Source organism: Centroberyx affinis, unplaced genomic scaffold (genome assembly GCF_046629955.1).
Source record: "Centroberyx affinis isolate AG114_WGS23_722 - 3 ecotype Tasmania unplaced genomic scaffold, CSIRO-AGI_Caff_v1 ptg006056l_1, whole genome shotgun sequence".
NCBI lineage: Eukaryota > Metazoa > Chordata > Actinopteri > Beryciformes > Berycidae > Centroberyx > Centroberyx affinis.
Genome location: NW_027283076.1, coordinates 1 through 15618, shown reverse-complemented (window position 1 = coordinate 15618; position 15618 = coordinate 1). Strand labels below are relative to the sequence as shown.

At 42.2% G+C, this 15618-nt stretch overlaps 1 protein-coding gene across 1 annotated transcript in view; it reads right to left on the bottom strand.

The window, feature by feature from the left end:
- Positions 1-14200, bottom strand: part of palm2akap2 (PALM2 and AKAP2 fusion) — a 59794-nt gene extending 45594 nt beyond the window's left edge. The window contains exons 1-2 of the mRNA XM_071512057.1: positions 13369-14200; positions 1146-1231 (exon numbers count right to left, since the gene is read on the bottom strand). Coding sequence (XP_071368158.1) covers positions 1146-1231; positions 13369-14200 — 918 coding nt within the window. The remainder of the gene's footprint in view (positions 1-1145; positions 1232-13368) is intronic.
- Between the last annotated feature and the right edge of the window lie 1418 nt (positions 14201-15618).

Here is a 15618-nt window from a genome sequence, read left to right as displayed (position 1 = left end):
TGTGACTGGAAGGCATTTCAAACATGCCCCCCCTTTAGAACGGATGTCGTTCAGCACACACCCTATATTCAGCACACACACACACACACACACACACACACACACACACACACTGCCAGAGTATGATATTAACACTGAAGCCCAGCAGGCTCAGGCCAAGGCAGACTGAATATCACTCTTCATCGTTTGGATCTGGGTGCAAACACATTTTCACTGAATGGTTTCAAATTATAGTTTATATATTTATAGGGCTGCAACTAACGATTATTTTCTCGATTAATCGATTAGTTGTTTGGTCTATAAAATGTCAGAAAATGGTGAAAAATGTGGATCAGTGTTTCCCAAAGCCCAAGATGACGTCCTCAAATGTCTTGTTTTGTCCACAACCCAAAGATATTCAGTTTACTGTCATAGAGGAGTAAAGAAACCAGAAAATATTCACATTTAAGAAGCTGGAATCAGAGAATTTTGACGTATTTTTCTTAAAAAATTACTCAAACCGATTAATCGTTTATCAAAATAGTTGGTGATTAATTTAATAGTTGACAACCAATCGATTAATCGATTAATTGCTGCAGCTCTATATATTTATATCATCAATCAAAGTGATGTTCAGTGCATTCCAGGACTTATTCTGTGATGAAGTGTTGTAATTTACTTTTTTTTTTTGGTGTATCCACTTTCTCTCAACCTGCTTCCCGTTAGTGATGCCTACATTTCCCAGAATGCCTTTTAACAACCTCAGAGAACAGACGTGAATTTGTTGTATTCAGCTGTGGGTTATGCATGTATTACGTTATTTTCCTTTCCTTCCTTTTCCTTTATTCCTTATTTTAACTTATGGGTTTATTGTATATATGATTTTTTGTATATTGTTTGGACCCAAATGTTTTATCTTTTTGTATCAATAAAATAACTAACTATAGGTGGAGAGAGCGATAGCGATAGCAGAGGGAGAGTTTTTCCAGAGTCACACCTCTTATACTCAAACCTCAACCTGTCTCTCTACTGCATTGCATTCTGGTCTCTCTCTCCTGCTCCTGTGGGTGGAGAAATTGGTCTCTCTGCCTCTTCTACGATGGATTTCTCCCTGTACACACACACACACACAGACACACACACGCACACACACACACTCTACTCACCATGGCAGTGTGTGGTTGCCTGGCTGGAATGGCAGCTTGATACCCATTTCCTGTTGTCATGGCAACTCCTGGTGTTTGGCCGTAACCTATAATGAAACGAAATTGTAATCATCGCCGCCACTGTTATCTTTGTTCATCATCATCATCATCATCACCATCATCTTCCATTGTTCATTGTCATTTGCATCTATTCATTACTTGTACATATTTCTGCATACAGGATCTCTGTATATGAGCTGGAAAACTAAGAGAAACAGCCTTGTTATTTGGCTTGATGACAAACGCATTGTGAATTTATCCGGCGTGAATTCAAAGCACATGTTTTTCCAAATGTGAACGTGTGAAATTTAAATGAAATTTTTTCACTTGTGACTTGTCTCTTTGCATGTGAAATTAAGTTCTCACATGTGAAACAAATATTCACATGTGGAAAAAAAAAGCACTTCACTCACAAAAAAAAAAATTGTTCAGAAGCACATGTGCTTTGAATTCACATGTAGGGTTTTCACATGACTTTTTTTTTTTGTAAGGATTAAACCACAAAGGAGCATGTAACCCTTCAACTGGAGTGAAAACATTACAGTTACGAGGTTTCCACATGACAGCAGTGATATGACACTTCCATCTGTTATAAACCTGATGCTGTAAATATCTAACGATGCTCACTTGCATATCTGCCCTGTAAATGCGATAATGTTAATAGCCAAAGATGCACATTTGCTCATCCTGCACATATCGATTTTACATTTGTAAATCTCTAAACTGCAAACGTCTGTCATTGTAAATCTGTCAGTTATCAATATTGTGAGAATTCTTCCTGTAGCCAATAGGAGCGTCTGAGTTATCACAACAAAGATACCACCAATCTTCAATCTTCACTACAGTCTCTTGCTGTATTTTTTATCTAATGTCCTATTCTTTGCTTCTTCAGTGACCCAGTTTCACTTCAGGGGGAAACCAGTTCGTCTGGTTTCCTATCTCATCCGATCATCGTCACCCTCCTGACGCTCACACTCATCCTCAGCACCTCAGGAACTGAAGGAGCAGCACTGAAGAAAATCCCAACACAGGGAAAACACATGGAGCTGTGGCAGTAAGAGCCTCGCCCCTCCGCCTGTCCACCTGCCTTCCTCCTTATACTGCAGCTGAGATGCAGTTCTGTTTAAATATCACTTTTCCCCCCTATCATTCTTCCTTATCTTTGAATTAAGGAAAATACTGATTCTGTAGGTCATTTTTTCATTGTTAGAGTCATTTTAGATAATGTTGGTGCTTGCAGAAGAGTGTAACATAGTGCAATATTCTCTAGATCTGTATGTATTTCTGTTTATTATTATTAATAGTGAGGCACTGATATGTTTTTTTGAGGCCAATACTGATATTGGATATTCTGAGATTAAAGTCAGAACTCAGGATTATGACTTTAATTTCAGAATTCTGACTTCATTCTCAGAATTCTTCATTCTGAGAATAAAGTCAGAATCTCAGTATTCTGACTTTAATCTCAGAATTCTGACTTTATGGAAGCAAACCACCATGTTCAATTTCTTTTATGTGTGTTGAGAGAGTCAAACTATGATCCCTCTTTACAGGATCAGGCAAAGCCAAAGTACTTAAAGTCTCATACCTGATGATTACTACTGTTCACAGAAACACTATATAGACATGTTTGCTTGAAGATAACATGAAGACAGTTAATGAACAGAATGTCTGACACTACAGTGACTTGCGTCAGTCTGTGCTGTCCTTGAGATAATGTGTTTCCCAGCCTGAGCCTGCAGGCCGTCAGCATTACTCCTCCTGTCTCTCCACAAACTGTAGGATCATTCATCACTTTGTTGAGACTGTGGCTCGTCCTTCAGCTGATGCTCTTGTCTGTTGAAACTACTCTCAGATGACTGATTCAATCATTTTCATAAAGTATTAGAGCATTAGAGGGGTTTGAGGGTTTGACTCTGAGGAAGACGCCCAGCCTCCTCCTGTAATAACCGTGCAGACTTGAGCGAGTGCTTCAGTGTGTTACTTTGGTTATGAAGAGCTCAGGTAAAATAGCTTCGTAAATCATTTTCATACTCAAACCCCTGTAGTGCACCTTTATTAAACTGCAGCACAGTGTTGTGATAAATAGTTTATTTATCCCCAGCTGGGGCTGGCAATATGGTTGAGATCAATATCACGATAATCAGAAGGATTTTTTTTTTTATATGGCTCACGTACGCAAAATCACATGTTAAATAGTCAAATGAATGTTTATCCCATTGAACCGAATGGTGATATTAGGGTGTGTTGTCAAGCAAAACGGACATTTTCAGATAATATTCCTACCATACCTCATTTTGTCAGAGTTTTTAAATACAATTTGCCTGTTATGATCAGTTCAGACAGCAGAACTGTGAGTCATGACATCCCAAAATCACCATATCATCACTAGGGCCTCAAATAACGATTATTTTCATTATCGATTAATCTATTGATAATTTTTTCGATCAATCAATTTAATCATTTAGTCTATAAAAAGTTAAAAACAATAACAAAAGCCCATCACAAGTTACCAGAACAGATTCTGATCTCTCTGTCTCTCTCTCTCTGTCTGTCTCTCTCTCTCTGTCTCTCTTTCTCTGTGTCTGTCTCTCTGTCTCTGTCTCTCTCTCTCTCTCTCTCTCTCTCTCTCATTATACTACTTTTTCCATCAGTGAACTAACACTCATCCTGATGAGATTTGGGTGTAGAACGGAGCAAAGTCCAGATCATCCTGCTACAGGCTATGATTTCCACCCTCGACACGTGTATTAGCATCCAGACATGTGAAGATGTGTGTGTGTGTGTGTGTGTGTGTGTGTGTGTGTGTGTGCGTGATGATTATCTGCAGTCATGGCTCCTATTAAAGAGGCCAGCCTGCCATTGTCTACAGATAAATCAATTAGTGTTTATTATCACGGAGAACACACCCATCCTGTGTGCTGTGTACAGTATGTGTGTGTGTCATCACGTGTGTGTGTGTGTGTGTGTGTGTGTGTGTGTGTGTGTGTGTGTGAGTGACCTAAATGCTAGTTATATTTTCAGAGGTTGGTTGTCATGACATCCCCCTGTATAATCATTTATCACCTTCTATTACGTCTTCTGGGGAATTGTGTGTCATGTGTATGTGTGTGTATGTGTGTGTGTGTGTGTGTGTGTGTGTGTGTGTGTGTGTAACCCAGATCACAAGTCTGTCAGCCGAGATGGAAGCACATTATCAATGGAGTGAGGTAGTTCTGTATTTAGTTTTTTTTTTTTTAAATCTGACAGTTTACAGCATTGCTTCATATGCTGGGTGAGTTATTTGACTCTGAAGTCCAGGAAACACAATTTAGGGTTTCAAAAATGTTCATCGGCTATACTTTCTAATTCCTTATTCACTATAAAGTTAATCCAGACCTTCAAGGGCCTCTGCTCCTGCTATCAGTCTCTGGAGTAAACACAGCTGTTGTCATGAAAGTATAGAGAGACGTGTGAGAAAATGGCGGCAGCTGAAAACATTGACGCTGGTTTAAGCTTTAAAGTGATTTTAGAAAGCGAAGCGGTGTTAGGTAGGACTGAGAAGTGAGTGGAACGGCAGCAACACACTCAGAGTAATAAAAACAGAAAGCTAATGTTCAATAAAAAAAATTATTTCATATTGTTTCATTTGTTGTTACTTTTGAAAAAGTAGAAAAAAAGTGAAAATCCTGTGCTGCAAATTGAAAAAAGCCAGTGTAAGTCTGCTTGATATGAATGAGATCGGCTCACTGGATTGCATTTAAAAACACTGATGGATACAGCCTGTTTCTGAAGTGGGTAACGACTTACTTTTAATAAATAGTAACTTTGTAACGTAACTAGTTACTTTTTAAGGCAAGTAACAAAGTAAAAGTACTTTTAAAAGTAACTTTAAAAAGTAACACTGCTTATTAACCCGTGTTGGAACGTGACACAACACAAACCTCTGAGATGTGATGAAAATGACAAGTGTGAGTTTTGGTTAGCACATTAATATGTAAATGAACAGTTATGTATTCATAGTTGTGGCTTCAGTGGGTATTTTGCAACAGCATCGAAACCAGAGCTGAACCACACATTTAGAATTTACAATTATTTTTTCTCCCTTAGCCCAAACGTGTGTATTGTGTGTTATTATGTGTTATTGTGTGTTATTGTGTGTTATTATGTGTTATTGTGTGTTATTGTGTGTTATTATGTGTTATTATGTGTTATTATGTGTTATTGTGTGTTATTGTGGTCAAAATGGTTACTATGTAGGTTGGGATTATCTTTACTACAAAAACTGTAGTAACTTCCTTTAAAATGTTCTAGGTTCCTGTTTTCAGACTGTAAACCTGACAGTTTATAGTTTCTAATTGAGTGTAACCCATGTGTGTGTGTGTGTGTGTGTGTGTGTATGTGTGCATGAGAGAGTGTGTGTGTGTGTGTGGAAGGTTTTGACACAGCTAATACTTTTTAATCCTTTGGAGGTTTATATTAGTAATCCTCCTCTTATCAAACTATGGGTCCAGTCCGCATGGTTTGGACCTGGATCCTGTCCCTGGATGTAATGTGTGTGTGTGTTTGATGTGTATTCAGAGGCCCAAGTACAATACACACTCATGATCTTCACGAACTCTCTGGTTCATGACTCATTATCATTTGATGGTTGCAGGCTGACCTGGAGGGAACAGAGGGTCACAGCAGCTGTGTGTGTGTGTGTGTGTGTGTGTGTGTGTGTGTGTGTGTGTGTGTGTGTGTGTTCTGTACTCTGTGGTTCATTGTGGTTTCCTCTGGACGACTGTCAGCCAAAATGTGTTGATGCTGGCAGGATGTTTAGTGTTAAAGCTGTGTGTTTATTGTGTGTTTATTTCTGTACTTTGTCTTTACTGTCAGTAGAGTGTTAGTGTTGTGTGTTTGTCTCCTGACTGGTTTGTTGTTGTTTATTTGTTGTAGTTCCTGCTGACGACACCAAGGGGGCGACTGAGGTCCTGCTGCACCAGGCAGGGGAGGATCAATCAATCAATCAATCAATCAATCAATCTATCTATCTATCTATCTATCTATCTATCTATCTATCTACATTCCTACCTTCCTTCCTTCAGTCCTTTCTACCTACCTACCTTTCTTCATGCCTGCCTTACTTTCTTTCTTTCCTTCCTTCCTTCCTTCCTTCCTACCAACCTATCTACCTCCCTCCCTCCCTTCCTTCCTACCTACCTCTACCTACACCTACCTAGCTGCCTTCCTTCCTTCTTTCCTTCCTTCCTACATACTTATCTGTCTGTTTATAGATGTATGTACAGTATGTATTATTCAATTCAGTAATTCAGTAATACACTATGCTATATTGATTTATGTATTGATTTTTCAGCCTGGGATGTAAATCAGAAAATCTGCGTGTGTTCTGATTCCATGAAGAGTTAGATGAATCTGACCGGCGGCCATGACAGTTGTGTTAGTCACTGTGTTAAAGAAGTGAAAATGTGTTTGTGGTTAGACTGATATCTGTAAGGTTTGAATCGATCAGCTGAATTCTGAACGCCTTGTATCAAAGTCACTTGAGCCCTAGTGTCCAGTCTAAATTTGGGCATATAACGCAAATAGAATCTCAATAGAACTGTAATAATCCTATAATCCTATAATTATTTTTTGAAGGATGAAATATAAATATCACAGCGAAACTTATGTGTCTCTATAGGAATATTAAAGGAATATATTAGTGATACCATAAGATAATTAAACTCACTAATGTGCACCACAGACACACTATGAGTCCCTATACGAATAGTAAAGTGATTTTTCACGAGGAGTGGCAGGTCTTAGGCCCTGATAAAGATTAGTTTGACTGAATTTTTTTTTACTGCACATGCAACCTCTTATTTCCTTTTTCTTTGTTTTTAAATTGTTTCCTTTATGCAGTTTGATTCAAAGATGCTATTTATCCATTTTGAGAGCAAATTTACCTATGATGATACCTGATGTTTTGATTATGGGATGGTCTCTTTAACCATTAGGGCACCTGAATTTATCACTTCCATTTAAAAAAAAATATAGATCTTATTCTCCAAAAGGAACTGTAAATATTTTAACAAGGGTCGTAAAAGAGCTAACAACTTCAATATTAATGCTCCATACTTTTACTTATATTCCAGAAATTAGTTTGTAAAGAGTTGACGTCAGGTCATGTGTGGATGGTGGATATGGAAAGAAACTCTGTGTATTTTGCTAATAAAGGTTATAACATGCCTCTTCATCCCTTCTGCTTCAGATATCACTCACTTGGTTTTCAGTCAAGGCCTTAAAGGGATACTTCACCATTTTGAATTTTAGCTGGTTATTTTTCCTCACCACACTCTTGAAATTGGGGGGAAATGCGTCATGATTTTCACTGCAAAATGAGAAATTGACACCTACTGTGACAATATATAGAAAGTTTTGGAATTAAACTCTTCATTTGTTCCACTGTAAGCTGTTTCTCAGGAATGCTACTAATGCTAAAAAGTCAAAGACAAACAGAGAAACTACATATTAATATCAGTCTGTCTGATGAAGAAAAAGACCCAAACTGAAATCTGAAATGTCAACATAGGACTTTAACACCTTGCAGAAAAGATGACAATGTTTGAGTCTGCATATCTTCGGCTCTACATATGTACATACTCTAATTTTATTTCATTTCCTAGCACTTTTCTCTTATATGACTGTTCTGTGGTCACAGCAGTATTGTCATGGCACAACGACTCTGGATAGGAATGGACCGATATGGATTGAAGCTGCTGATAGCCGCTACCAATATTCTGTTTATGTGAAACTGATTGAAGTATTCAGTGTATTCTTGTCAGGATGGAAAAGCCTCTGAAACTACATTCAGACATGGGACACTAAAACGTAAAAGCCATAAAGCTCCTTAAAGGACAATTCCAGTGTCAGTTTTTGCTCATTTTCTTCATTCCCTTTCTGTTTTACATCACTGTAGATCTTTTTCCATTGCTTTTATCACCTTATTAGATTTTGGCGGTTCTTCCTTTATTTTAGCTCTTTTTCAAAGTAAATATTAAGGACAACAAACAAATGCTGTCTGAATGTTACAAGTTACTCCCAGTAAAGGAGAAGGCAGCAAATTAGAGCTGTAATTGTGTAAAATCAAGCTTTATTTTCTGTTTCTATAGCTGGCGAGAGCGTCTTGCTTTGGTTTGTCTGTGGCTCGACTGGGTTAAGGCTCTTGAAGTGTTTCCTAATGCAACACATTACTGTAATATGAAATGGCCATCTTACAGTGACCGGAACGTCTTTCAAAATGTAAAAGTTTCTATCCTGATGTTGGCGCTGTGATGCAGCTTTTCAAAACACGACTGGCAGCCTCTCATTCACAGCGATGGATTACCTTTACTGACTGAATTAGAAGTCTCAGTCTCAGTTTCTATGCCATTTGGAATTGAGGTTTGGCAAAACTGATTTAAAAAACTCTTAGCATGTAAAACCTGTCAGAATTAACATTAAAGGGATGGAACACGTAAAAAAAATGAGCAAACAAAATCCAGTCATGCTGAAATTGTCCTTTAAGGCAGTGGTTCTCAACCTTTTTCATATCAAGGACCCCTAATTTAGTCCACATTAGGGCCACGGACCCCCATTTGATGAGATTTTGTTTTTTTTTATTGTCAGATATGATTTTGTCCAGAATTCCATCACTATCTGTATTGTAGGTTGAGCGATAACAGTGAAACTATGATCAAAATAGTCATTCTAAAATGACAAAATAATGAAGTTTAACAATTTATCAATTTGCTGGGGACCCCCTGGAATGCCCTCAAGGACCCCTGGTGGTCCCCGGACCCCACGTTATGAACCACTGCTTTAAGGCAGTGAGAGGCAGGTTTCACTGCAGGTTTTACAGACTGACACCGCTGAAGACTGATGAGTAAAATCATATCCTCACCTTCATCATTTCAGCTGATTATTATTGGTTTATATCGTCCGGTATCCAGTCGAACCCTAACTCTGACCCATACTCTCCTTCCTATTGGTTGCTTGTAATGTTGTGAAACCAGGAACTGAGGCTCTGGACTAGAATGTCAGCTATACGGCTAAAACTGTACATGTGAAGTGTGTGTGTGTGTGTGTGTGTGTGTGCTTGTTAGTGGCAGTGGGTAGTATGGCAGATAGGGGTGCAGTGCAGTGCAGTGAGAACAGCTGGTACAGTGTCTTATTGTCAGCAGCCATGAAGAAGTGAATGTTAGAGACAGACAGAAAGAACAACAAGCAAGAGACGGCAGGGGGGCACTGGAGAAACTCAGCTTTATTGACCAAAGATAGAGAGAGAGGATACAGAGACACCAGAGAGAGAGAGAGGGAGAGAGAGAGAGAGCATGTGACAGAGGGAGTTTGAAGTACAGAGGGAGTCGTCATAACCATAAAAAGGAAAAGAGAGAGAGAGAGAGAGAGAGAGGTTTGAACAATAGAAAATGGCTCCTTTTTTTTGTTTTTTTGTTTTAACAGTCCATACAACTGTGAGGGCAGGCAGGCAGAAAGGAGAGAGAGAGAGAGAGAGAGAGCGCCCCCTACAGTGTGGGAGGGGAACTGCAGGCGATGGCAGTGGGGCTGTTAGACTGTCTGGGTGGCTACAGCTCCTTTTTTATTACTTCAACACACAGACACAAACCTAACAAGCAAACCCCACTCTTCAGTTCAGTGTTTTCCGCGTTTTCGTTTCGTTTCGTACGTCAGCGTCTTCCGCGTTCTGTCGCGCCTCAGTGTGTGTCTATAATATCACACCTAAAAAAAAAGGGGGAAAAAAATGGATCACTACTAACTACACTTCCCAGAATGCACTTCTTTTCTCCACACGGTCTCTTCTCTTCTCTATCGGTCTTCCAAACCGCAAATCATGCAATCGGGTAACGTTAGTAGTTGTTTACCGAGCTACATTAGCCTTCCAGTCGAGGGAGGGACGACGACTTCAGATTCTGCCTCTATACACAACGTTTTTTTTTTTTTTTTTTTAAAAGATCTTCGGATGCCTTCGAGGGGCCAACCTATATTCTCAACGGGCGCACGCTGATGCCGTCGAAGAGTTGGAAGAAGGTGGAGGGAGGAGGGAGGGGGGTGGTGGTGTGTGTGGGGGGGTTAATCGTGAGGTTACACACAGCAAAGCAGTGAAGTTAGAGAATTAAAAAATAAAAGAAGCTTTTTTCTCTTTCCAGTCGCACAGTTATCACATGGCGTCGGAGGACATCGTAAACATGTCTAGTACCCATAATAAGAATAATAATAATAATAATAATCAGCGTAATCTTCTAGATCTCTATATAGATGTGGAAAATAAAATCATCGCTAAATAGAATATATAGAGCATATTTACATTCTTTATCTACACAGGAGCCCAGACCCCCGGGCCTGGTGGCGGCCAATCGTACAGCCAGCCTGGGCTGACTGACAGCAGCACTGGCCAATCACACGAAAGCGTGTATACTCAAGAGGCCGGCCTGCAGTTCTGCACTGGCAGGACAGTCTGGAGGTGGGACTGTAATAGCTGTGTGCGCAGAGCGATCTAACGAAAGAGTTGGGTTTTTTTTTACCCAGAGTGCCTTGTTCCTGGAAATATATTTGGTGCCAAGGAACGTTTTTTTTTTTGTCTTTTATTCTCTTCCTATCATCAGGAAGAGTAAACAGCGCAGAGAAAAGTTTGCGCTCCTGTCTCAAAGCTTACTTAAGGAGTAAGACAGTAAAGTCAAATCAAACAAATGGATGAAGAAAAAAAAAAAACGTCCCGCACACTGAGAAAGAGATTAGAGCGGCTCTTCAGATTCAACAACAACAACAAAGAAAAAGTAATTTCGGAGGCAGTCTGGTGGCTCAGCTGGCTAAGGCTCACACCATGTGGATGAAAAAAAAATCCCCCATGTGATTTATTTACATAGTGGAAAAAATAGAAATCACAAAAAGTTAAAAAAGTGACAGTGAATGTTTCAGTACTCAGACCAACATCCTTTGTTCACTTTTGATCATTTTTACTTTTTTCCACTGTGAATAAATCACATTTTTTAAGATGATTTTTTGTGCATTTTTGCCTTTATTAGGCAGTTTAAAGGAGATAAATGAAATATTGGGAGAGAGAGGGGGTCCCAGGCTGGATTTAAACCCAGGACGTCCCGGCCTCACGCTCATTTCTTGCATCTGAAGAGTCTCTCTAACCTCCTTCGTCAGTGTGCGAGGCTTTCTCTTCATCCGTTTGCCTTGTTATCAGGCTCATGTAAGTTTACTGATGTCGCTCTTTCAAAAGGTGGCTCTGGAAAGTGTGCAGTGGCAAAGTGTTGTCGCTAATAACTCTCTCTAATAACCAATTTACCAAAAGCATCTTGGCACCGCCATCCTCTCACTCCCAGTCAAAGAGACGGCGGCGGAGCAAAAAACCCTCCGACATCGTCTTGATATTCATTATAATTGAACAGAACGAGGATGATTATTGCTAAGTGCTTTTGAGAAATCCAGCCAAGCATAAGACCCATAATATATGATGTTATAATGACACCCAGGCCCCTTAATTTGTAGCACCCTTGTAAACGAGGGCCTGGGCGGTGACCATAGCAACAGCTGGCAGTGTTTCTGTCTCTTTGATTGGTTAAGAGTTTAATGATACACTGGTAGAGGTGAATTTAAAAGACTAAAAAGTCAGTTTCACAAACATTAATTATAGTCTTTCTCTAAAAGTTCATATCAACGCAGCTGTCACCGGGCAGAACTTTTGGAATCTCAGGCTTGCTGTCTGGTAATCCATGTTTTGTTTTCATAGTTTAAAAAAATCTCCCCACGATGCCAAAGTGTACTCATTAAAGCTGCCGTTAGCTTCCTGTGTTTCTGTGGCCTTTAGACACACTGGGAAAGCTGGCTGGATAGATCCTATTGGCTGCCGAGGTTGTTCCGCGACGTCTTATTGGCTGCTGAGTTAGGAAGTACAGCTATAATAGGAGGAAATGACCTCAGCAGTGGAATAGCTGGAGCCGATGGACATAAACACCAGAGAGAGAGAGAGAGAAAGAGAGAGAGAGAGAGAGGGAGAGAGGGAGAGAGAGAGAGAGAGAGAGAGAGAGAGAGAGAGAGAGAGAGAGAGAGAGAGAGGGAGAGATATGAAGGGAGAGAGAGAGAGAGTCCTATAACTACTAACTACAGTGTGAAAACTTCAGTTTCAGTTTCCCATGGAAACAGACGTCCCATTAATTCAATGGCCTTTCTTTTCAGTTTAAAAAAAAAAAGAAAGAAAAACTAAAAACATTCAGATTACAACAGCAAACTGAAATAAAAGTCTAATAGTAACCTCTAGTTATGTCTAATTCTTTTATGACTAATAATGCGTAAGAATAAATAGGCACATAAAGAAACCAAGGCAACATGTCCCCTCCTCTCCACCCGGGCCAGAGAGAGTCTGTACGAGGGGAGGGGGGGTGTTTGGGTCGTAGGGTGTGTGTGTGTGTGTGTGTGTGTGGCTGTGTGTGTGTGTGTGTGTGTGTGTTTGGAGACAAGAGGAGATAATCTGTACAGCGGAGATTGAGAAAAAAGGGAGTTGGAAGCAAAAGTGTGAATGGAGGGGAAAGTTGAACATCGCTTGCTAGAAAAGAAATATGAAATCGTCTCTGTCCGTTTGAAAGTTTTATGAGCTGACTGATTGATCGATGATTTGATTGATTGTCCTTAGAGCCACATATACTCACTGTTTGGTTAGACAGCGTGGCAATTTTGGCTGATTGTCCGTAGAGTCGTACTGACCGCTGAGTATAGTCTTATATAACCTGGTTAAGCTGTCTGTCTTTACCTTGAATATAGCAGCATGGCACCAACTTCAGTACCTTATGTTTTGTGAATCTGAACTGATGATACACACTGTGCAGCTAGGAGAGGCGAGGTGGGAGGGGCCGTGTCTCCATGACGACAGAGAGGAGGAAAAAAGAGGAGAGATGGAGGGATGATAACATAACTGGGTAAAAAAAAGTCAAAGGTCAGACAAGAGCGTGGGGCGTGTGTGTCTGTGTGTGTGTGTGTGTGTGTGTGTGCCAGCCAATCAGAGTCCAGAAGAGGAGGAGGAAGGCGGGGCTTCTGTTAGTAACCATCCAGAGGAGACAGAAGGAGAAGAGAGGGGTGTTGTGGGTAATAATAAAAGGGGGGAAGAGGGGAAGATTCAGTCACATGAGGATGCAGCACTGGCAGCGTTTCCTCTTGTCTGTACCTGTGGCGGGGGTGAGGCCAGGCGGAGGGGGGGCGTTGGCGTCGGCGTTGGCGGGGGGCGAGGAGGCGCTGTCGGGCTCACGGCCGTCAGACGACAGTTCCGTGCTGGCGGCCTCGGACGTGGCCGGCCGCCCCGACACCAGGTCCGCCGCCGTGCCGTCGACGATGGAGAGGTCGGTGACCGTCTTCTCCCTCAGCGACTTCTCGTCGTCTTCGTCGATCAGAACCACCTCGGCCTTCACGGCGCCGTCGAACCCCAGCAGCCGCCGGCTCTCGCTCAGGTCGTCCACGTCCTGGTAGCCCAGGAACACCATGGTGACCGGGTGCTCGGCGCTGGCCCGCGGCGGGGAGGTGAGCTCGGCGCCCGGGTGGCCGGAGGAGGAGCCGGGCTGGGTGGTGACGGGAGCGGGGGAGGGGGGCGTCACGCCCAGCCGGGTCTCCCGCTGGAGGGTGACCCGGGCGGGGGGGCTGGAGGGGACGGACGGCGGGGCGCAGGAGGGCGGGGACAGGTCGTCGACGTCCGCGGGGGAAACGTAGGTCTCCTCGGCGCCCGCGGTCACCGTCACCTGGCCCCTCCCGCCCTCCCCTCCTCGCCCCGCGGGGTTGGCCGCCCGCTGGATCAGCTGGTCGACCTGCGCGGAGCTCCAGCCGTTCTCCACGGTGGTGGTGGACACGCCCCCGGAGGAAGTGACCTCGTAGACCACCTTCCTGCCGTCGTCGTAGACTTTGATGCCGCGCGACGCCGCGTCCGACGGGCTCACGCGATTGGCTGACAGGATGCGCTGCTCGCCAGTCTGCGGGTCCTGCTGCACGTTGATCTCCATGGCAAACATTGCTGTTATGGGGTGGGGTGAGGGGGGGGGGGGGGGGTGAGAGGGGGTGGGGGGTGAGAGGGGGTGAGAAGGGGTGGGGGGTAGTGAGAAGGAGGATGGGGGAGGCAGGGGGAGAGATAAACAGGGAGGAGAGTGGAAGGAGGGGTTGATGCAGAAGGGAGGGAAGAGGGGGGGTCAAAGGGGGAGTGAGGGGGAGGGGAGTGAGAAGGGGGGGTGGTGGTAGTGGGGGGTGGGGGGTGGGGTGGGAGGAAAAGGTGGAGGGAGTGAAGCGTGAGGACGGGGTCACAATGTTTTCTGAAAAAACTACACATGATGCCTGCATATGAAGTTTTTATCCAAACACCCACATATCCAATTAGGAAAAAAAATACATTACCTGGAGTTCATCTTCTAAAAATCCACACCACAGATGCAGGTGAGTCAACGGCAAAAAAATCTAATTATTTAATATCTACATATATAATGTGCCAATATTAAGAGAGGACATGTGGGGACGGTGCTCTCTGCATTTTGCTAGTAACCTGAAGAGTTCCATTCTAAAAACTCTATATATACAATTTTGAAACCATCTAGATTTGCCTAAAGCTCATTATCCAATATCTAATATCTCTAGACATTATGCAGGATCCGGTCTGTAAAAGTATTACCATTTTGTCACCAAAGGACTTAAAGGAAAAGTTCACCCAAATGTGAAAATTTTGCCATTATTTACTCACCCTCATGTCAGTAGAAACACCAGTGAAGTTTGTTTGTCCACACAGCACACAGCGAGTTAGCTAGCAGCATGCTGCATGTCGGCCTTCTCCAAAACAACAGAAGAGAAGGGGGGAAACTGGTTCTTTAAAGTGAGAGAATTAAAAATGACCGGAAAATTACCCCATACAGCTCATGCAGGATACTCTGAAGTGTTCTGAAGCCAAACGATTGTGCTGTGAGTCCAAAAGACCTACATGTTTACACCAGTATTTAGTGCTGTTGTTTTCGAAAGTCATCCGTCCTTTCCCACACTTCCTACGCGGAGTCATTCCTATGTTCCCAGGGTCCTATGTTCCCCAGATTTATATGGCACATAATGGGAACATGACAAAGGGTCCTATGTTCCCCAGTTCTACATATCTGCTCTCCCAGGGTCCTATGTTCCCAAGGTCCTATGTTACCATTGTCCTATGTTCCCCAGCTCTATATAGCACATAATGGGAACCCGAAAAAAGATCATAACCACAAAATCTACATTTACTTTTTTTTATTTTGTGGTCCAAAGGCCGCATTTACCTTGCTGATGAAAATCTCATCAAACCAAATCATCAAATCATCAAAAATAGGGTAAAATCTGACCCACAGAGAACATTGGTTTTTAATAGTATGGCATGCAGCAATAAAACATTCTGGGTAGTTTTGTGGATCAAACCCAACCCAAA